At 45.6% G+C, this 22,911-nt stretch overlaps 1 protein-coding gene across 1 annotated transcript in view; it reads right to left on the bottom strand.

Annotated features, from left to right (window-relative positions):
- Window positions 1-5,383: 5,383 nt before the first annotated feature.
- The window catches only part of LOC131193642 (zinc finger protein 197-like), a 34,764-nt gene continuing 17,236 nt past the window's right edge, over window positions 5,384-22,911 (bottom strand). Inside the window, exons 2-7 of the mRNA XM_058174069.1 lie at window positions 21,083-21,183; window positions 20,150-20,750; window positions 19,789-19,903; window positions 19,610-19,677; window positions 18,565-18,694; window positions 5,384-9,165 (exon numbers count right to left, since the gene is read on the bottom strand). Of these exons, the coding sequence (XP_058030052.1) occupies window positions 8,354-9,165; window positions 18,565-18,694; window positions 19,610-19,677; window positions 19,789-19,903; window positions 20,150-20,750; window positions 21,083-21,183 (1,827 nt within the window). The 3' untranslated portion in view covers window positions 5,384-8,353. The remainder of the gene's footprint in view (window positions 9,166-18,564; window positions 18,695-19,609; window positions 19,678-19,788; window positions 19,904-20,149; window positions 20,751-21,082; window positions 21,184-22,911) is intronic.

Below are 22,911 nucleotides of genomic sequence, written 5' to 3'. Positions count from 1 at the left end.
TTCAAGGCTTGGCGGCACCATCTGGAGGGGCCCCGACATCAGGTGGAGGTCCGAACGGACTATTGGAACCTTGAGCACCTCACCACAGCTCGGACGCTGAACCAGAGGCAGATCCTGTGGTCTGTTCTGTCTCCTTCCCCACTTTGGATTAATGAGCTGGCTTTCAGTCAATGGATTCTAATCAGTCCTGGCAGAGAAATCGCAGCTGCCTGCCAAAGTTCAAAAAAATGACTCACGTAGCAAGACTTCCAGCTCTTTTTGAAACGGTTCAGCTAAACTTTTGCTTCCCATGGAGTGAGAGCAGTCCCAAAGGTCCTTATATATCCTTTGATGACACCGCCTCTCTAATCTTCTGAAGCGCAGGTCAATCCAAGCTTGATTATTATTATTATCAGCAGGGTCTGAAGGCGTAGCCTGGAGAAGGGAGGAATCAGTGGATGACAGCCTCATTACGTCCTCCGACTGGCCTGGTTCTGGCTCCAGCAGCCCGGCCAAAGGAATTGGTGCTCCTGAGGTAAGCCTTATTGGCCCTTCCCCCTCACTCTCGGAGTCACTTTTGGGCATGGGGCGAGGTTCGGGGACTGGTGTCACAACAGTGGTCGCTGTTTTTCCCCCAGTTCAACTTCCGTGTGACCTACATTCCTAGTAGTCACAACCGGAGGGAGGATGCCCTGTCCTGCAAGCCGGAATACCTTGGCTCCAAGGACTCTCTTCCTCCACAGACGGTGCTGCCAGCAGAACCCTTGTCCATAGTATGGGAGCCAGTGGACATAAGGGCCCGGGTGCGAGAGGCGCAGCGCCAAGATGCCTGGTCTCAGCAGCGGAGAGCGGAGGTGGGCCCCATGTCTCCCTGGACCTTGGAGGATGACCTACTCAAATTCTGGGGGCGATTGTACATGCCCACGGGACCACTCTGAGCCTTCGTCCTGGCCCAGTGCCACGACAACCCTGCAGCGGGAAATTTTGGGTTCTTCAAAATCCTAAACCTGGTAAGGCGGACCTTTTGGTGACCCTGCGTGCGGCATGACATGCACGTGTACGTGACGTCCTGCGTGCCGTGCCGGCAAGCCAAGGCTGCCACAGGGGTCCCACCCGGTCTCCTCCAGCCCCTGCTGACACCCGACAGACCCTGGGGGGCGATCTCCATGGACTTCCCAACGGACTTACCGCCGTCCTCTGGATTCAGCATGGTGCTGGTGGTGGTAGAGTTGCTCACCAAGATGGCACACTTCATCCCGTGCCGTGGGCTGCCCACAACTGCCAAGAAAGCCCATCTCTTCCTGCAGCATGTCTTCCGCCTCCACAGTCTGCCAGACAGGGTGGTTTCGGACCATGGTGTTCAGTTCACAGCTCGCTTTTGGAAGAGCCTGATGGCCACGTTGGAGGTGCAGGTATGCCTTTCATCGTCGCACCATCCGGAGACTGATGGCGGGATGGAGAAGGTCATCGCCATCCTGGAACAGTACCTCCGCTGTTTCGTCAACCAGCAGCAGGACAACTGGGCCGATTACCTGTCCCTGGCGGAGTTCACCTTTAACAACTCCCAGCACACCTCCACCCAGATGACCCCGTTCTTTGCCAATGTGGGGTACCATCCACGGCTCTTCCCTCTGTTCCTGAGACGCAGACCTTCCTGACGGAGTTGAACGCAGTCCAGCAGTTGGTGCATTGGCAGATGAATCGGGCGAAGGAGGACTACAAACGGGTCACCGACCGGTCCCGACGGGCGACACCCCCGCTCTTATGACCCAGGTTCCCGGACTCGGACTTCTGGAGGAGAGTGAGGAGGAGGAGCTAGCAAAGCCTGCTTCCCCTGGGCCCTCTCCCTCCCTGGCACCGACCCAGGAGGAGGAGGAGGAGGGGCTGGCAAGGCCTGATTCCCCCGGGCCTTTTTCTGATTTGGCAATGCCCCAACAATCTTGGCTCGATGCGAGACTGCGCAGACGTGACCGGCACGCACAGCAGAGGAGGCTTACAGCCGCTACAAGCGGCTACTCAACAGCTATAGCAGCAAGTGGCTCACTTGGCAGGCCAACTTGCTGCCGGGAATGTGCCCGCAGCCCCCCCGGTCCTCCCACTCCTCCTCCTCGTCGCAAGTGCCCGATAACCATGCCGGATAAGTTTTCTGGGCAGCCTGAGATGTTCCCAACCTTATTATTATTATTATTATTTATTAAACTTTTATACCGCCCTTCTCCCGAAGGACTCAGGACCTTTTTGGGACAGTGCCAGCTTTACATGGCTATGCAGCCGGAGTATTTCCCAGACGACTGGCTAAGGTGGCCTTTGTGATTAACCTTCTTTCCGGCTCGGCTGCCCGATGGGCCACGCCCCTCTTGCTCCAGGACAGCCAACTGCTGGTGTTTTTGGCAGCACCTGCAAATCATGTATGAGGACCCCGTTCAGATTCTGATGGCAACCAGTTGCCTTAAGGAGCTCCGTCAAGGGAAGCGCCCCCTGCAGGAGTACATCGCTGAATTTCATCTTTTGTGCCAGGACTCTGATTGGAATGATGCAGCGCTGGTGAACACATTCCAGGAGGGCCTCTCAGAGGAGCTGCAGGATGAGCTGGCCCGGGTGGAGGTGCCATGGACCCTTGATGACTTGGTGCCCCTTTGTTTCCGCCTCGACGCCCGTCTGCAATGGCAACCGTCCCATCTGCACCCCCGCTTCCTGCACAACCTGCACCCCGGGTTGCCCCACGTTTTGTAACCGCTGCGGAGGAGCCCATGGAGTTGGGAACGGCCAGACCTCGCCTAATGGCCCAGGAGGGGATCCGGAGGTGCCAAGGGGGATTGTGCCTGTACTGTGAGGAGCCCGGCTGCTTCGCCGCTTCTTGCCCCAGAAAGTGAAGTGGGGCACGCACGCCAATCCCCAAATCACAGCGTGACCAATTGGGAAACGGAGCAGGCTCGACCTCGGGAAAACCCTAGGTTGGGCACGTACCAAGCCCCCAGTGGACGTTGCAGAAGTAGACTCTGGACCCCTTTGGAATCTGATTCTGGACACTCAGGTGTGGTTGGGGAACCAATCGGACGGGCTCCAGGCGCATACGCTGGTGGACTCAGGGGCCACAACAAACTTTATGGACCAGGCCTTTGTGACCCAGTTTGTGGTCCCTGTGGTTCCGGTGGACCCTCCGATGCGGGTAGAGACAATTGATGGACAATAACTGGTGGCCGGGCCCATTAAATTCGCCACTCAGCCTTTGCGCCTGGCCATTGGGGACCATGAGGAGGCGATCCAATTTTATGTCACGGCGGACCTTCATTTTCCCTTTGTCCTTGGGTTGGCCTGGCTTCGGACCCACGATCCTCAGGTGGCCTGGTCGCAGAATGCCATCTCTTCCCCGAGTCTGCAGTGCGTTGACCACATCCGCCACACCTGTGCCGGCCAGGACATCCCCACCCCTGCCATCTCCTTGCCTCCTGAGCTGACGGACTTCGCCGATGTGTTCAGCCCCTGCTGGGTTTCGCCAACTACTACCGGACCTTCATCCCAGGCTTCGCCACACTGACGACTCCACTTACCCAGCTCCTCAGGAAGAAGGTCCAGTTCCGGTGGGGTCCCCCGCAGCAAAAAGCATTCACAGCCCTCAAGAAAGCCTTCATCACGGAACCCATCCTGAGGCATCCCGACCCGCTCCGGCCTTTCGTGGTGGAGATGGACGCATCAAATGTGGCTTTTGGAGCGGTGCTGCTACAGGCTCCGACGAATGGCGGCACTCTTTTTCCCTGTGCTTAACTACTCCCGGAAACTCAATCCTTCCGAGCGCAACTACACCATCTGGGAAAAGGAGTTGCTGGCTATCAAGGCCACATTTGAGGCTTGGCAACGCCATTTGGAGGGGGCCCGACATCAGGTAGAGGTCCAAACGGACCATCGAAATCTTGAGCACCTCACCACAGCTCGGAAGTTGAACTAGCGGCAGATTCGGTGGTCATTGTTTTTTGCCCAGTTCAACTTCCGCATGACCTACATTTCCAGCGGTCACAACCGGAGGGCGGATGCCCTGTCCTGCATGCCAGAGTATCTCTGCGCCAAGGACCCCCTTCCTCCACGGTCGGTGCTGCCGGCAGAAGCCTTGGCCGCAGCACGGGAACGGTGGACTTGTGGGCCCGGGTGCGAGAGGCACAGCGCCAGGACGTCTGGTCGCAGCAAAGGAGAGCGGAGGTGGGCCCCGCGTCTCCTTGGACCTTAGAGGACTTACTCAAGTTTCGGGGGCGATTATACGTGCCCACAGGACCACTCTGAGCCCTCGTCATGACCCAGTGCCACAACCCTGCAGCAGTGTTTTGGGGTTCTTCAAGACCCTCCACCTGGTGACACGGACCTTTTGGTGGCCCTGAGTGTGGTATGATGTACATGCGTACATGACATCCTGCGTGCCGTGCCGGCAAGCCAAGGCCGCCACGGGGGCCCCTCCTGGGTTCCTCCAGACATTGCCAACACACGACATACCCTGGGGGGTGATCTCCATGGACTTCCTGATGGACCTGCCGCCATCGTCTGGGTTCACCACGGTGCTGGTGGTGATGGACATGCTCACCAAGATGGCACACTTCATCCCGTGCCGCAGGCTGCCCACAGCCGCCAAAACGGCCTTACTCTTCCTGTAGCACATCTTCCGCCTCCACGGTCTGCCGGACAGGGTGGTTTCGGACCGCGGAGTTCAGTTCACAGCTCGCTTCTGGAAGAGCCTGATGGCCGCGTTGGCGGTGCAGGTGTGTCTGTCATCATCGCACCATCCGGAGACCGACAGGGGTACAAAGAAGGTCATCAGTATCCTGGAACAGTATCTCCATTGCTTCGTCAACCAGCAGCCAGCTTGAATGGAGTGAAGCCAGTGCTGCTATGTATAGTTATTGTAGGCCACTTCTGCAAAAGGTAGTAAGTCCGCCCAATTATCTTGTTGATAATTAATGTAACACCTCAAATATTGTTCCAGTACAGAATTCGATCTCTCACAAGATCCATTAGTCTGAGGATGGTGGAGGAGCTTAATCACTCGGCTGTGCCTAAGAATCGTAAAAATACCTTCCAGAACTGGGAAGTGAACTGAACCCCCCCGGTCTGAAATTATTCGTTCTGGGGCACCATGTAATCTGTAGATGTGTTTGACAAACAGCTTGGCCAAGGTTTTTGCTGAGGGTATTTTAGAACACGGGATGAAATGCACTTTTTTGGAGAACAAGTTGGTTACAACCCAAATTACTGTATTTCCTCCACTCGGGCAATTCTACTATAAAGTCCATAGATATTTCTTTCTGGTGTTTTATATCCAGCCCCCACGGCAGGTTCCTGGATGGCTGATAATGATGGAGAACTTGCTTAATGTCAGGCATGCCTCCGTTCAATACCCAAGAAAGGAAACCTCCAACTCCATTGTTTATAGAGAAATTTACTGACTATGGCTGAATACAAGGAAAGAAAAGCAAGTTCTGAATAGTAGGCGTGAGTTACACATACATATCTCTCATACATTCCCTCCTCCCTCCAAAGGTCAAACAGTCTAGTCCAATCCATTTCTCCTCAGGTTTCACATGGGGTTCTTCTTCCGATGGTTTCCACTTGTCTGGTATGCAGAGTTCGTTAGTGTCAGCCCGCGTCTTGAAATTTGAATTCCTGGGTTCCTTTCAAGATGAGCCTTCTCCCCCTCTCTTAAAGGAACATTACCCCGTTCCTAATACTTAACACTAAAATAGCAATAAAACATTTAACTAAGCAATAAACAAGTAATAAAACAAACACTTAACTAAGTAAACAAAACAATCAAGATAGCATGCGAGGCTGACACCACCATAAATAATACATTCCATACACCTTTTTACAATTCCAACATATTGGTGAAATGTTTGGAAATATCTTGGCAAGCCTTGCCGGAGGGAGATGCCAACTATAGAACATCTTGATCTGGTTTTCTTGAATGCCGCAAACATAGTCAATTTTATTTTGTTTCCCACAGTTTTTTACATTTTTCCAATTCTATATTATATCTAAAAAACTTTTCCCCATTTTATTGTTGTCTCCTTGATGACCTGTCTTCCATCTTATATCTCAATAAATATTTATATATTTTACTAATTAATTTTTCTTCCGTTCCTTGTATAATTTTATCCAATTCTTGCAGACCATTTTGAATTTCATATAATTTTATATTCTCTTCATATTTGGAGTGAATTTGTGTATATGTCTACCAGTCTATCTCCCTACCTAGATCTTGTTCTAGTTCCTGTTTTGTTTTCAAATTTCCCTGTTCATTTAACGTATCCTAATATCTAATTACCTTATCAATATCAATTAAATTTGGATGTTTCAATGCTTCCATTGTGGAGAACTACATTGGAATTTTTATGTAGTGCTTTTTTTTTCATTTTCTGCCAAGTCTGTAAGAGAGCATTCCTTAATATCTGCCTTTGAAAGTAACTGTGTTTTAAACTTTTCATCCCAAAGGAATGCGTGCCATCCCACTTGCAGGTCGTGTCCTTCTATAGCTAAGATCCTTTTATTTCTTAACTCCATCCAATTGTTTAACCAAATTAAAATAGATGCCTGATAGTATATTTTATTTTATTATTTTTATTTATTTATTTGATTTTTATACCGCCCTTCTCCCGAAGGACTCAGGGCGGTATACAGGCAAAAATAAAACAGATAATACAATGTACAATTTAAAATGCAATTAAAAAACTTATTTTAAAATTGGCCTGAGAAATAAAAATATACAATAAACTAAAAACCCCATTTAAAATTAATTAATAAGAATTTAAAATTAATAAAATTCAATTTAAGCCAGCCCCGCGCGAATAAAAAGATGTGTCTTCAGTTCGCGACGGAATGTCCGAAGGTCAGGTATTTGGCGTAAACGCGGGGGAAGTTCGTTCCAGAGTGTGGGAGCCCCCACAGAGAAGGACCTTCCCCTGGGGGCCGCCAGCTGACATTGCTTGGCGGACAGCACCCTGAGAAGTCCCTCTCTGTGAGAGCGTACGGGTCAGTGGGAGGCATGTGGTAACAGCAGGCGGTCCCGTAAGTACCCAGGCCCTAAGCCATGGAGCGCTTTAAAGGTAGTAACCAACACCTTAAAGTGCACTCGAAAGGCCACAGGTAGCCAGTGCAGTCTGCGCAGGAGCGGTGTTATATGGGAGCTACGCGTAGCTCCCTCTATCACCTGCGCAGCTCATTCTGGACTAAGCCCCATGTCCAGTAATGCCATGCCCCCTTTATCTTTAGTATCCTGTAAAAGTTTTAATTTAATTCTAGGTTTTTTTCCCCTGCCATTTAAATTTAGTAATTTATTTATTTATTTATTTGATGAGAGAAGCACTTTTGAGGGGTCTCAAGGCCTCTTTTGTAATGTGGAGGATCTTCCCTTTGGGGGGATTTTGGGGAAGACACCCCTCAGACCAGGTTCTGCCTGCAGCTAGCCGGCCTTCTTCCAGCCAAAGGAACCAGCAGTTCCCAGGGAAGGAGGTGGGGAGGGGTCCGGCTCCCAGATAGCTTACCCAGAATGGTGGAGGCAGGGAGTGTGGAAGGGATGGGGGGGGGATCTTGGGGAAAGGGAAGGTGGGGCAGATGGAGGCTGAAAAGATCAAGCAGATCCCAGGATCACCGCAGAGCCTTGGACGGGATCCCTCTTGATCGCCTCCTTCACCAAATGCTGTTACAATTCTTAGATGGATTAATGGGGAGGTTCTGGGTGAGTCCCCCAAGAGGGTCCTTTAAATGTTCACTCCAGCTCAGAGTACTTTGCTAACAGTGTTTCTCACTGTTGAGGGATTGTTTTTAATAACTGTTAATTCTATGATGCTGAAGAACATTCAATTTGCTATTCGTAATTTAAACCCGGGATCTAATCTGGCTGCCACCCAGACAAAGAACAAGATTTCAGGTGTGGGCTGTTGTTTTTTCATAATTAGCCCATTTGAATCTGGGAACATTAAAGATCTTTGTGGAATAGCTAAAAAAGGAGGCAGTGGCTTTACAAAGTGAAAATTGTGACTATTTGAGCAAAAATGCAAATTCTGGATGAGAAAAAATATTTTAGCAAGGAAAATGGATGGAGCATTTTTAAGTAAGTGGAAATTGAAGTTTCAAATTGGCATTTTATTGAAAACACCTTCAACTCGTATAGATTTCTTTTAGTAGTTAATTCATCCTTCTGAGGTTGCTAAAATGAGGACCCAGATTGCTGGAGACTGCAAACTGCTCAGAGATAAAGTGGTAAAGCATTGTGGAATTGTATATAAATCTAAGTGGAATTGCTATTGCTATATAGTTTCTCCTGAGCGTGGATCCTTTTATGAGAAGTAAGAGGACCATTCTGAGCAAAGGTCTTTCCACACTCCATGCATTTTTACGGCTTCTCTCCTGAGTGGAGCTTTGTGTGTTTTCTAAGGCCACTACAATAAGCAAAGGTCTTTCCGCACTCCATGCATTTATACGGCTTCTCCCCTGTGTGGCTCACCTTATGGGAAATAAGATTTCCTCTATGACCAAAGGTCTTTCCGCACTCCATGCATTTATAAGGCTTCTCCCCTGTGTGGATCGTCTTATGGGAAATAAGATAATCTCTTCGAGCAAAGGTCTTTCCACATTCCATGCATTTATACGGCTTCTCCCCTGTGTGGCTCATCTTATGGGAAATAAGATTTCTTCTTTGAACAAAGGTCTTTCCACACTCCATGCATTTATATGGCTTCTCCCCTGTGTGAATCCTTTTATGAATAGTAAGTTGCCCGCTTATTCTAAAACATTTTCCACATTCCAAACATTTATAAGGTTCCTCTTTTGTGTCAAACGTTTTTTCAGATGTAAGGAAGTTATTTCCAAGAGAAAGAATGAATGTCCCATTGTAATTTTGTCCGTTGTGTCTTCTTATAGCATCTTCTCCTTTGTTTTGGGTTAAATAGTGTTCATTTACTTGTACTTTAGCTTTGATTAGCTTCACGCTTTTCTCAACATATTTTTTCATTATTTTCTCTTGTTGGGCAAGAAAGTCTTCCATCGGAGCATCGGTGGAAGATGAACTTTCCCGATTCCAATTCTTTGACTGGTTTCTCTCATGGCTTCCTAATTCCATTCGAATTCCAAACTTCTCTGTTCCATCCTTAGCATTGATCACTTGAAACAGTTCACAGAAATCTTGATTCTCCTGCCCATTATTACCTTCAAAGCAAAAGGAAAATGAAAATGATCACAAGGTTAGAGAAAAAGATCAAAGTGTAGAAAGTCAAATGAATTTCCTTCTGAGTTTCTCTGAAATTCCATTAGGTGATATGTTTGCATACTTACAGTGGTGTGATATAGACAGGATGATTTCTATATTCATAAGTCATGAAAGCTTTGAAAATATCTAGAAAACATCTCTTTCTTTACAATTATCTATGGTATATATATGCAAATCTCACTCAGTCAGTTTTGAGTTAAGGAATAGAATGGAATAACAAGAGTTGGAAGGGACCTTGGAGGTCTTCTAGTTCAACCCAACCTCCTGCTTAGGCAGGACCACTTCAGACAAATGGTTATCCAACATCTTCTTAAAAACTTCCTGTGTTGGAGCATTCACATCTTCTGGAGGCAAATTGTTCCACTGATTAATTGCTCTGTCAGGAAATTTCTCCTTAGTTCTAAATTGCTTCTCTCCTTGATTAGTTTCAACCCATTGCCTTCAGGTGCTTTGGAGAACAGCCTAACTCCCTCTTCTTTGTGGCAGTATTGGAACACTGCCATCATGTCACCCCAGTCCTTCTTTTCATTAAACTAGACATACCCAGTTCCTGCAACCATTCTTGATGTTTTAGCCTCCAGTCCCCTAATCATCTTTGTTACTCTTGTCAACATCTTTTTTACATCATGGCAACCAAAACTGGATGCAGTATGCTACGTGTGGACTTATCAAGGCAATTATAAAGTGATATTAACACTTCACGTGCTGGCTGCGTAACTAAGAAATGTTATTTATGGATTGTAACGAATTGAGCTCTCCTATACTCAAAGGGGAACAGAAAAGTTTTAAATTTTGTGACTTTTAAAATTGAAATGGCTAAAATTGGACAAAAATGAAGATCAAGTGGTGGTGATGCAGTATAGGATGATGGAAGGAGCTCTGAGAATTAGGAGACTACAGGAGGAAAAAGGTGAAGATTTAAAGAAAATTTTATCAGAAGCCTTGGCTGAATTTATTGAATTTGAGCCACAAGAGGTTGCTTATCAAATTGAAAAAATAGAGTTAATTCATGGATTGCTAGGCAGAAGAAACTTCCTAGAGACATTGTGGTTTATTTTATGAAAAGAACAATGAGAAATCAGATCTTGCAAGTTGCATATCAGAAAAAGTTGAAAATAGGAGAACAGGAGTTGAAGGTTTTGAAAGAGATTCCTCCCAAGATGTTAAGGGATAGGAAAGACTTTATATTTTTTACACAAGAACTTAAAAAGTACCAGATTCAATTTAGATGGGAGGTACCAGTTGGTTTGACAGTGTATTATCAAGGAAGAAGATATCATATAGATACTGTCCATAAGGCCAAAGACTTTCTTTCTACTGTGTTGAAAGTTGAAATAGAAGTAATAGAAAAAAGAATTCAAGTCAGTCAAATGAGTGTGGAAGTTGAGGTGACCCCAGTGATGTTATCATCTGAGGAACAACCAAAAGAACAAAGAGTGACGAGGGGAGCCTTCAAGCGTAAAGAAAAGGAGCAACAAATTCAAAGTAAAGGTCAGGATTCTGCTACAGAAGCGGTGGGAGGAGCAAGGTCGAAGATATGGGAGGAGGATCTTCAGCTGATTGTTCAAAAGCTTCAGGAGGCCAGTAATGGCAAATAAAATTCTGACCTGGAATATCAATGGTTTGAATTCAGCTCAGAAAAGAAGAAAAATATTTCATTATTTGAAACAATTTAAAAATGATGTGATTTGTTTACAAGAGACACATATTAAACGATCAGATCAAAAATACTTAATAAACTCAAAATTAGGTAAACATTTTGGTGCCTCAGCTTTGGATAAGAAAAATGGCATAGTGGTATATTTGAGATAAGTATCTGCTTCTATTAACTTAGCTGGTATATCCTTTCTCAAATATACCACTATGCTATTTTTCTTATCCAAACTTTTTTTTCTGATAGGCATCAATCTTTTTCACGTATTGATTTTATATTAAATTCTAATGATTTGCTTTCTAGGGTAAAGAAAATTAAGATATTTCCAAGATGTTTGTCTGATCATAGCCCAGTTTGGATGGAATTGCAATATGAAAAAGAAGGTAGAAGAACATGGAGATTAAATGAAAACTTGTTTACGTATCAGGATAATGTAAATCAATGTAAAAAGCAGATGAAAGAATTTTTTGATTATAATTTGAATAAGGGAACATCGATAGAAATGGTTTGGGATGCCAGAAAGTCTTTTATGAGAGGTATATTAATATATATTAATAATAGAAAGAGGAATAAGCAACAAAGACAGCGTAGGTATCTAGAAGAGGAAATTCATAAGAAACAACAATTATTAATACATAATCCGCATAATCAAAAATTTAAAGATGCAATAAAGATATTACAGAGTCAATTCAATATGATAATGGCTGACCAGGTGACAACAAATACACAATATGCCAAACGTAATACCTTTTGTAATGCAAATAGACCTGGCAGGTGGTTAGCATATACTTTAAGGAAAAAACAAAAAAACGCATTATAGAAAAAATAGAACATAAAGGTAAAGAGAGATATCAACAGGATAAAATTAAAAAAGCTTTCTTAGAATACTATACAAGTTTATATGCTAAAGATAAAATATTGAATATGGATATTGATAATTATTTGAAAGATTAGAAGGTTAAAAGCTTAACTTTAGAATAAAGGGAAGAATTGAATCGGCCTATAACTTCTGAAGAAATTATTTTGGTAATTATTTATTTATTTATTTATAATCCAATTTCTATACCACCCTTCTCCCGAAGGACTCAGGGCAGTTTACAGCCATATTAAAAAACACAGAATATACATAATATAAATAACAAATTTAAAACAAATTTAAAACGTATATTTAATTGGCCAATTAACTAAAACGATCGTAGACCGACATAAAACCCTTTAAAATTTAAAAGCTATAATTAAAATGCATTTAGGCTAGTCCCGCACGATTAAATAAAGTTTTCAATTCCCGCTTGAAGGTTCGGAGGTTGGGGAGTTGGCGTAACCCAGGAGGTAACTCGTTCCAAAGGGCCGGTGCTGCCACAGAGAAGGCTCTCCCTCTGGGGCCGCCAACTGACATTGTTTGGTCGACGGCACCCTGAGCAGGCCCACTCTGTGGGAGCGCACAGGTCGTTGGGAGGCTATCGGTGGCAGAAGGTGGTCTCGTAGATAACCTGGTCCTAAGCCATGGAGCGCTTTGAAGGTGGTCACTAACACCTTGAATTGCACCCGGAAGGCTACCGGCAGCCAGTGCAGGCCACGCAGGATAGGTGTTATATGGGAGCAACGTCGTGCTCCCTCTATTACCCACACAGCCGCATTCTGGACTAGCTGGAGCCTCCTGGTGCTCTTCAAGGGGAGCCCCATGTAGAGAGCATTGCAATAGTCCAGGCGAGAGGCAACGAGGCTGTGAGTGACCGTGCGTAAGGAGTCCCGGTCAAGGAAGGGGCGCAACTGGCGACGGCCGTCAGATGTTCTTCTAAAGACAGCCGATCGTCCAGGAGAACGCCCAAGTTGCGCACTCTTCCCCTGGGGGCCAATACTTCACCCCCAACAGTCAGCGATGGCGTAAGCTGGCTGTACCGGGACGCCGGAACCCACAGCCACTCTGTCTTGGTGGGGTTTAGCTGGAGCCTGTTCCTCCCCATCCAGACCCGCATGGCCTCAAGACACCGGGCCATCACCTCGACAGCTTCGTTGGGGTGGTTTGGGGTGGAAATGTACAGCTGCGTATCATCAGCGTACAGATGATAATCCACCCCGAAATCACGGATAACCTCACCCAGCGGCTTCATGTAGATGTTGAACAGGAGAGGCGAGAGAAACGACCCCTGAGGCACCCCACAAGTGAGGCACCTAGAAGTCGATCTCTGCCCTCCTGCCAATACCGTCTGCGAACGGTCAGAGAAATAGGAGGAGAACCACCGATAAACGGTGCCTCCCACACCCAATCCCTCCAATCGCTGCAGCAGGATACCATGGTCAATGGTATCAAAAGCCGCCGAGAGATCTAAAAGGACCAGGACAGAGGAACATCCCCTGTCCCAAGCCCTCCAGAGGTCATCCACCAACGCAACTAAAGCTGTCTCAGTGCTGTATCCAGGTCTGAAGCCGGACTGGAATGGGTCTAGAAAGACAGATTTCTCCAGGTTTTGGGGAAGCTGATATGCCACCACACTCTCAACAACCTTCGCCAAAAAGCGAACGTTGGAGACTGGATGATAGTTCGCCAATACAGCTGGGTCCAGGGAAGGCTTCTTGAGGAGGGGCCTCATCACCGCCTCTTTCAAGGCGGTGGGGAAAATGCCCCCCAACAAAGAAGCGTTGGTAACTCCCAGGAGCCAGCCTCGTGTCACCTCCCGTGTGGCCAGTACCAACCAGGAGGGACACGGGTCCAATAAACATGTGGTGGGATTCAGCCTACTCAACAGCCTGTCCATGTTGTCAGGAGTCACAGGATCAAACTCAGCCCAGGTAATGTCCACAAGACTCATCCCCGTCATCCCGCCCGGATCTATCCAATCAGCGTCCAGACCATTCCTGATCCGAGCGATTTTAGCGGGCATACTGTACGAAGTCCTCAGCACATCCCTGCAAGGGGTCCTCCCGGGCCTCCTTCAAAAGCAGGGAGCAGGTCACCCTAAACAGGGTAGCTAGGCGATTATCTGCCGATGCAATAAGAGCGGAGAAATAATTATGTTTCGCCATTCTTATCACCACTAGATAGGTCTGAATATGTGATCTAACTAGTATTCGGTCGGATTCGGTGCAGCTGGACCTCCAAACACTCTCTAGGCGTCTTTTCCGGCGCTTCATCTCTCTCAGCTCCTCGTTGTACCAAGGAGCTGGTCGAGTTTGGCGCCGGGTCAGAGGTCGCAAAGGCACGACGCGGTCCAAAGCCCCGGCGGCCGCCCCTTCCCAGGCGGTCACCAGTTCTTCTGCCGAGTCGTGGGCTAATTCCCCAGGAAACGGCCCAAGCTCCGTCAGAAACTTCTCCAGGTCCATCAGGCGCCTGGGACGGAACCATCGAATCGGCTCCGTCTCCCTGCGGTGGGGTGTAGCGGTTCGAAAGTCTAGCTGAAGGAGTAGATGATTTGACCATGACAAGGGTTTAACAATTAACTCCCCTAAATCCAGATCATTAAGCCACTGTCCCGAGAAAAAAATCAGGTCCAGAGCGTTACCCCCAGTGTGGGTGGGACCATTAACTACCTGGGTCAGGTCCAAGGCCGCCATGGAAGCCATGAACTCCCGACTTGCCCTAGAAGATTCACCCACCGACGGCACGTTGAAGTCCCCCATAACCATAAATCTGGGGGTCTCAACCGCCATCTCGGCTATCATCTCCAACAACTCGGGCAGGGCTGCTGCCATGCAGCAAGGAGCCAGGTACGTAACCAGCATGCCCACCTGTACCCCACGGTCCCACTTTACCAGAAGGGTTTCACAACCGGCTATCTGCGGGACAGTGACCTCCCTCAGTTCTAGACCCTCATGTTTAACAACCGCTACCCCCTCACCCCTACCCTGGGCCCTTGGGCTGATGGAATGCCTGGAAACTTGGTGGGCACATCTCGGTAAGGAGAACCCCCCCTTCTGTGCCCAACCAGGTCTCCGAAATGCCCATCAGGTCCGCCCCCCCCTTCTTGAATGAGATTGGCTATGAGGGGGGCTTTATTCATGACGGACCTTTCATTGCACAGCATCAGCCGAAGGTCCAGGTTCCTGGAGGCATAGCCATTCGGGGAACGAGGAAAGCATGGGGGCCCGGAGCATGCAATCGGTCACAAACAGCGAAAGCGTGCTCCCCGAACATGATATGAGCCCCCGCTTCCGCCATATCTGCCCCTGCCTCTTACCGTGCCGATGGAAACACCCGTAGATGGTCAAGTTTTAACCTCCTCAGCTATCTCCGTATCAAGAACCTCCAAATCAGGAACCTTAGAAGGGACCAGCCTAACCCCCTGTGGGTGTCACCCCTACCCAGCACACCCTTTAAAAACCCATTTGATGATTTAATTAAAAATTTCTGAAGACACCTATTTAAAAAAACCCTTAAACCCTTCTTGGATGCATGCCAATTAAACAATTAAAAATGGGGAAAACTCCTGGTACGGATGGGCTTACAGCAAGTTATTATAGGAACTTACAGGATGAGATGTTAGGTCCATTTAAGGAATTATTTAATCAGATACAATTAGGAGGGGGAATTCCCCCTTCATGGAGAACTTCTTTTATTTTATTGATACCAAAAGAGGAACAGGATTGTTCTAAACCTGGGAATTATAGGCCAATTTCACTTTTAAATAATGACTATAAGATTTTTGCTAAAATAATAGCAAACAGATTAATATTAGTTCTACAATGAAGAGTTCATACTGATCAATCGGGATTTATAAAAGGGAAACAGATGAATAATTTTAGGCAGATTCTAAATTTATTGAAATATTTAGAAAAGAAAAACTTTATTCCAGCAGCATTTATCTTTTTGGATGCAGAGAAAGCTTTTGATCGATTGCATTGGGATTTTTTATTTAAATTAATAGATAAAATGCAATTTGGAGATGGTTTTGTAAGAATAATTAGAGCGATTTATGGAGAGCAAACAGCCCAGATAATAATTAATGGTAATTTAACAGAAGTTTTTAAGCTTACGAAAGGAACAAGACAGGGATGTCCTTTATCACCACTATTGTTTATTTTAACTTTGGAGCCATTATTGGATAAAATACGAGAATCAAAGGAGACAGAAGGAATTAAAAGTTATATAATATAAACTGAGAGCCTTTGCAGATGATTTGGTGATTACTTTAACAAATCCTATAAATTCAAGTGTATCACTGTTGGAAATAATTGATCGATACGGAAATTGTACAAGAATAATTATGAGGTGCTATGGCAAAAAGTTCAGAAGGAGTTGACTGTGGAAAAAATTGCAGTTATCGCTGCTGGGGAGAATAGCTGCTATTAAAATGAATGTTTTACCTAGATTTTTATTCCTGTTTCAGATGATACCAATAATTAAGAAAAAAATTTGGAGGAGTGGCAAACTGGTATTAATAAATTTATATGGGAAGGTAAAAAAGCGAGGGTTAAAATGAAAATAATTCAAGACTCATGGGAAAGGGGAGGCTTAAAAATGCCCAATTTTAAATTATATTATGAAGCAGCTGCTCTCTCTGCAATAAGTGATTGGTTTAATCTAACGGAGGAAAGAATCCTGAATATAGAAGGTTATGATTTACTATATGGATGGCATGCATATTTAATTTATGACAAAAAAGTGGATAAGGCTTTTAAAAATCATGTGTTAAGAAGCGTGTTTGGAAAAAATACTCTTATTTTTTATTTATTTATTTACATTTATATCCCGCCCCTCTCCGAAGACTCAGGGCGGCTTACACTATGTTAGCAATAGTCTTCATTCTATTTGTATATTTATATACAAAGTCAACTTATTGCCCCCAACAATCTGGGTCCTCATTTTACCTACCTTATAAAGGATGGAAGGCTGAGTCAACCTTGGGCCTGGTGGGACTAGAACCTGCAGTAATTGCAGGCAGCTGCTGTTAATAACAGACTGCATTAGCAGTCTGAGCCACAGAGGCCCCTACAAACTAAATTATAAGGTTCCTATGTGGGCAAGTCCCAGACATACAATAGAGAATATAAATATAGAACAGGATCAGGAAATGATTACATATAAATATCTTTTGTATACTGAAAAAGGTAGTTTGCAATTAAAATCTCTGCACGTATTAAAAGAAGAAGGGAAAAATTATACTTGGTTTCAATATGGGCAACTACGTGCTAGATGGAAGGAAGATCAGAAAACTGGTATAGTGCAGAATGAGGAAAATTTGGTAAAGCAAATTAGAAACCAGTCTTAAATAAAGAAGGGAGGAAATATACTTGGTTTCAATATGGGCAACTAAGTGCCAGATGGAAAGAAGATCAAAAATGGTAAGGGCCGGATAGCTCAGGCTGGTAAGGCCTGTTATTAAGAACACAAAAGCCTGCAATTACTGCAGGTTCAAGCCCGGCCCAAGGTTGACTCAGCCTTCCATCCTTTATAAGGTAGGTAAAATGAGGACCCAGATTGTTGGGGGGGCAATAAGTTGACTTTGTAAAAAATATACAAATAGAATGAGACTATTGCCCTATACACTGTAAGCCACCCTGAGTCTTCGGAGAAGGGCGGGATATAAATGTAAACAAAAAAATAATAATTCGTATAATGCAAAGGGAGGAAAATTTAATAAAGCAAATTAGAAATCAGACCCAGGAGCATATAAAGAGATTGTACAATGTGTTGCTTGAAATAGATTCGGAAAAGGATTTGGTAAAGGATTGTATGATAAAATGGGCACAAAATATTCAGGAACCAATAATGTTGGCAACATGGGAGAAAATCTGGGTTAGAAATGTTAAGTTTACACAAACACAGAATCTAAGGGAAAAATTTTATAAGATGTTTTATAGATGGCATTTAGATCCCAAAAAATTATGATGTATGTATCCTGATATCCAAGCGAAATGTTGGAAATGTGAGTGTGATGATGCTACATACTTTCATATTTGGTCAACTTGCAAGAAAATTAAGGCTTTTTGGATAAGAATTTGGTGGATTATTCAAAATGTCTTGAAGAAGAAGTTAAAGTTCAAGCCGCAATTTTTCCTTTTGGGAATTATAACAGATTGTACAGTGACTGAGACTAAATTGATCTTGAACTTAATAACAGCAGCAAGGCTGTTGATTGGACAATATTAGAAGAAAAAAGAATTACCTACAATAGAAGAATGGATATTGAAAGTTACTAACTTGGCTAAGATGGCAAAAATCTCAGCCTTTTTGAAAGACAATACGCAGGAAAGATATTTAATTGAATGGAAAAATTGGATTATTTACAAAACAGGTATCACATTAAGAGATATCAGATTGCCTTTGAATAATTAGGATGTATTATTTTAGAATGTAATGAGGGAGGTTAGGAAATGAAAAGACGCGGATGAGGCTAATTGGATTAGAAGGGAAAATCTTACTCTGTGTTTGGTCTACGTATAACAATACCTTGTGATTGACCCGGGAAGCCGGGGTGGTGGTAGTGAAGAGTGAGGGGAAGGGGATTGTGAGGGGGGGGGAAGGGGGGAAAATGTTTTTGTTTTTTAAAACTTTTTCAATAAAAAAAAAAGTCACAGAAAGCATCTAAGCAAAGAGACACTGACTCCTTCCTTCCTTAGAGCACGAGAAGGCAGATCCTTTCCTTCTCCCTCCCAGGAGACAGTAATTGATTAGTGGTTCTTTAATAAAAAACTAACTATAATCTGTCTTCTTGAACTCTCTGATTGGGGACTAGAGAACTCTTACCCAGAGAGACCACGTTCCTATGGTTTTCCAGCATGACTTCCGAATGCAGCGCTTTCTGGTCAGGATCCAGCTGAGACCATTCCTCCTCAGAGAAAGACACAGCCACCTCCTCAAAGGACACAAGACTCTCCTGAACATGGAAAAAAGAACAGAACAGAATTCGCAAGATCTGTTCATCTTCATCAATGATTTAGACAAGAGGATAGAAGTGGAACTCATCAAGTTTGCAGACAAGACCAAATTGGCAGGAATACCAACACTCCAGAAGAGAAGCTCCAGATATAGAAGGATCGACAGATTGGGCCCCATCTAACAAAACGAAATCAACAGTGAGAAATGTAAGGTTCTACATTTAGGAAAGAACAACCAAATGCACAGGCATAGAATAGGTCAGTGATGGTAACCTTTTTCTCTTTGTGTGTCAAAAACTTAAACATATAAAGAAAGGTTGCTGGAATTGGGTATGTTTAATTTCACGAAAAGAGCATCCAAGAAGCAATGGATGGAAAATATTCAAGGAGAGAACCGACCTTCAAGTAAAGAGAAATTTCCTGACAGTGGGAACAATTAATCAGCGGAATGACTTGCCTTCAGAAATTGTGGATGCTCCAACATTGGAGGTGTTTAAAAAGAAATTGGACAGCCATTTATATGAAATGTTATAGGGCTTCCTGTCTGAGCAGGGGGTTAGACTAGAAGACCTCCAAGATCCCTACCAACTTGTTATTCTGTTCCATTGTTCCCAAATTCGGAAAGCAAAGGTATGCACTAAATTAAATGGCTGTGCATCACACAAGTCCTAATTTTAGGTGAGAAAATGGGCAAATTTGAAAATTGCTTTCACTGAAGAAATATCTGGGGAAGTTTTATCATTAATTCTACAAAACCTTCAGTGCCTTTCACTAAAGTAATCCCACTTCTGGATTAACTGACCTGGATTAGCCCAGTCCAAACAAGGAGGGAAAATAGAAGGAGAAAGCACTCTGCACACCCGCTTCACTTTCTGAAAGGAGAATAAAAATCTAATAAATTTTCCCTTTCTTACTTGATTTGGAGGGTCAATCTCTATTTGATCTCCATCATAAAAACCAGAAACCTTCATTCTTTGTTTCTCTGTAAGGAATAAATAATTTCAAAATGCATAATTAACAAAATAGGAGGAAATATTCTATGAAAGAGAAGAGAGAGAGAAGACAGATGGGTAATCAGAGGATCTTCCATTACCTCCTGAGGTGTCCTGACTTGGATCTTCCCACGGGATCCTCCTGAAAAATAGGTCCTGAGGGGGATTTGATGGGTTCTTCCTTCCCTCAGGATCTCTGATATCTACAGTGCAACACTTCAAATAGGAGGAAGGAAAAAAGAAGCAGAATTATTGTACATCACATGACATAAAATGGACTCTTATATCAGCCTCAAAGCCCCCAATATCCATCAGTGACGTTGAGTGAGAAAACAGTGGAACAATGTCCTACAATAATTGATGAATTGCCACATAGAATGAATGTCAGAGAAGTTTGGGAAGGAGGGGTGAAGGATTCAAACACATTCTTTATTCCCTTCTGAGCTCCTGAAAGTTTCTCACCTGCAACTGGATCAGCTCCTTCTGCTCCTCCACCTGGCTCAGGAGGAAGCCTTCCGCAAGGGCCACCGCCTGGGAGCTGGTCTCTGCTCCACACTCCCGCACCCAGCCCTCCATCTCTGGGGGCAGAAGGAACAGGAGATGCTGCAGAACCACCAGGTCCAGCATCTGGGCTTTGGTGTGCTTTTCTGGTTTCAGCCATCGCCTGCAAAAGTCATGGAGTCGGCTGCAAAGTCCTCGGGGACCCTCAGCCTCCCGATATTGGATGAAGCTCCAGGGCTGAACTTCTGAAGAGAGGATGGTTTCCTCCTCCAGGATCTTCTGCCCGGTTCTTGTCCACAGCTTTCCCCCCTTCCCAGGCTGAGCAGCTGAAGGGCCTTTTCCGGCTCCCTCCTTTCCCAAAGGTTGTGTCTCCATCCTTTCTCTGTCCTGCAGAGCAACTCCAGATGGCTCCAAGGACTCTGGTGGGTCTCCAGATGCCTTTTCCTTCACCGGAACATTTCTGGGGCCGCAGGACTGATCCCTGCAAATGATTCTGCTCTTTTTCTCCCCCAAGAGAAAAGTTTGCCTTGCAAAGACCACAAATGGTTTCCAGTTTCTGTATCTGAGATGGGAAGAAAAACAGAAAGAATTAGAAATTGGGATTCAGCCACTGAGCGACCTTCACCCAACCTGCCCGGAGCCCAAAGCGGCTCATCCCAGTGCAGGGAGGGGAATGAGGCGGCTGGAGAGGCCGCCCCGCTTCTCTCCTCCTCCGGAGACAGGATGGTGTCCTCGGGGAGCCTGGTGCGAATCCTGCCTCCCCCTCACCCGGCTCCTCTCCTCTCCATCTGACCCTCCCCTCCCCCCACTCGGGCCCTTCCCCGGATCCCCAGTCCCCCCTGCAGGGAGAGGGGGGTTGAGGAGCAAGGGATCCAGGAAAACCCCCCCCCTCACCCAGGGCACGTCTGGATGTCCCCCCGCCCCCCTCCAGATTCTCTCGCAGCTTCTCCGCCTCCTCCGGGGTCCCAGTGATTAAGGAGAGCGAGGGCGGAGTCCTAGAGAGGCAAGCGTTTGTGACGTCACTTCCTTCTCAGCCTCTTCTGGAGAGTCGGATGTGACGTTCGCCCTCCAGTGGGCCAATGGGGAAGCGCCTGTGGTTGCCTTCCCTTGGCAGAGGGCCCCCCCTGGTGGCTTTGGGGCAAAGTGCCAGGATGGTAAAAAGGGCGGGAAAGAGGAGCGCGTGGGAGGGGGAAGGGAGAGGGCGGGGATGATGGGCATGGGAGTAGGGGGAAGAAAGGCCCCTCTCTCCATGGCTCCCTGTCAGACAAAGGCTTCGACCTCTGTGCTTCTTCTCCCGCTTTCATATCAACCCAAATGCATTCCAGAGCGATTGGTTGATTTCTTATATATAGCGCATCTCCACTTCCACCTCTTTCCTTCGGTCTGCTTCTTATTGATAGAATAGAAGGGAAGGGAAGAGAAAATAAAAAATAAATGTTCTTTCCGGCAGCCCCTGAGATACTGGAAGATGCCGTCATCTCTCCCCAAAAGAGAAAGTGGCCCAAAGGTCTTGAAGACCCCGTTGCGGCTGAGGGGGGGAGGGCGGGCTCCCGCCTGAGGGGATCTGCGCTCTGATTGGTTGCTGCGGGTGGAAAGGAGGCGTTTCCCTTTTTTCCCGCCTTTTCCTTCTGGGCGCTGTTGGAGATTTACCTCAGGATGTTCCTTTGTGTCTGCTGCGGATGTGAAATACATTTATATTGAAATAAAATTAAAAGTTTGTGTCCGTGTCTCCCACTTCCTTTGGACAGCAGCTGCATATTTATTTCCCCCACATTAAACCTCTTCAGTTGCCCCTTCCAGTCGGGGGTTTCTATTTTATCCCCTGATAGTGTCGGAAGAAAAATCAGCTCCAGTTCCAAGAAGGGAATCAAATGGAGGCTGCTTAAGAAAGGAGGTTTATTGACGGGCAGAAGCAACAACGGTCTGAGACAGAATTCAAGAGAGCTGGAAGGGACCTTGGAGGCCATCTAGTCCAGCCCCCTGCTCAGGCAGGAGAACCTCTAGCATTTCAAAGAAGTGGCTGCTGAGTCTCTTCTTAAAACCCTCCAGTGATGGAGCATCCACAACCTCTGGTGGCAGGCAGTTCCACCGGTTAATTCTCCTCCCTGTCAGGAAGTTTCTCCTGAGTTCCAGCTTGCCTCTCTCCTTGATGAGTTTCTACCCATTTTTTATTATTATTTCTTTGTCACAACAGTCTGTCATTTGCACCTCTGTAACTGTCTGGTTCGGTTCTGCAATCCAACAAGAAAGACACAGACTTCAGAGGATACTTAGAACTGCAGAAAAAATAATTGCTACCAACCTGCCTTCCATTGAGGACCTGTATACTACACAAATCAAGAAGAGGGCCGTGAAAATATTTACAGATCCCTCACATCCAGGACATAAACTGTTTCAACTCCTACCCTCAAAACGACGCTATAGAGCACTGCACACCAGAACAACTAAACACAAGAACAGTTTTTCCCTGAAGGCCATCACTCTTCTAAACAAATAATTCCCTCAACACTGTCAAACTATTTACTAAATCTGCACTATTATTAATCTTCTCATCCCCATCACCAATCTCTTTCCACTTATGACTGTATGACTGTAACTTTGTTGCTGGCAATCCTTATGATTTATATTGATTTTTTTTAATTTATATCCCGCCCTTCTCGGAAGACTCAGGGTGGCTTACATTGTGTTAAGCAATAGTCTTCATCCATATGTATATTATATAC

Source organism: Ahaetulla prasina, chromosome 2, assembly GCF_028640845.1.
Source record: "Ahaetulla prasina isolate Xishuangbanna chromosome 2, ASM2864084v1, whole genome shotgun sequence".
Classification (NCBI taxonomy): Eukaryota; Metazoa; Chordata; class Lepidosauria; order Squamata; family Colubridae; genus Ahaetulla; species Ahaetulla prasina.
Note: the sequence above shows the minus strand (reverse complement) of the source record. Positions and strands in the feature narration are given on the sequence as shown.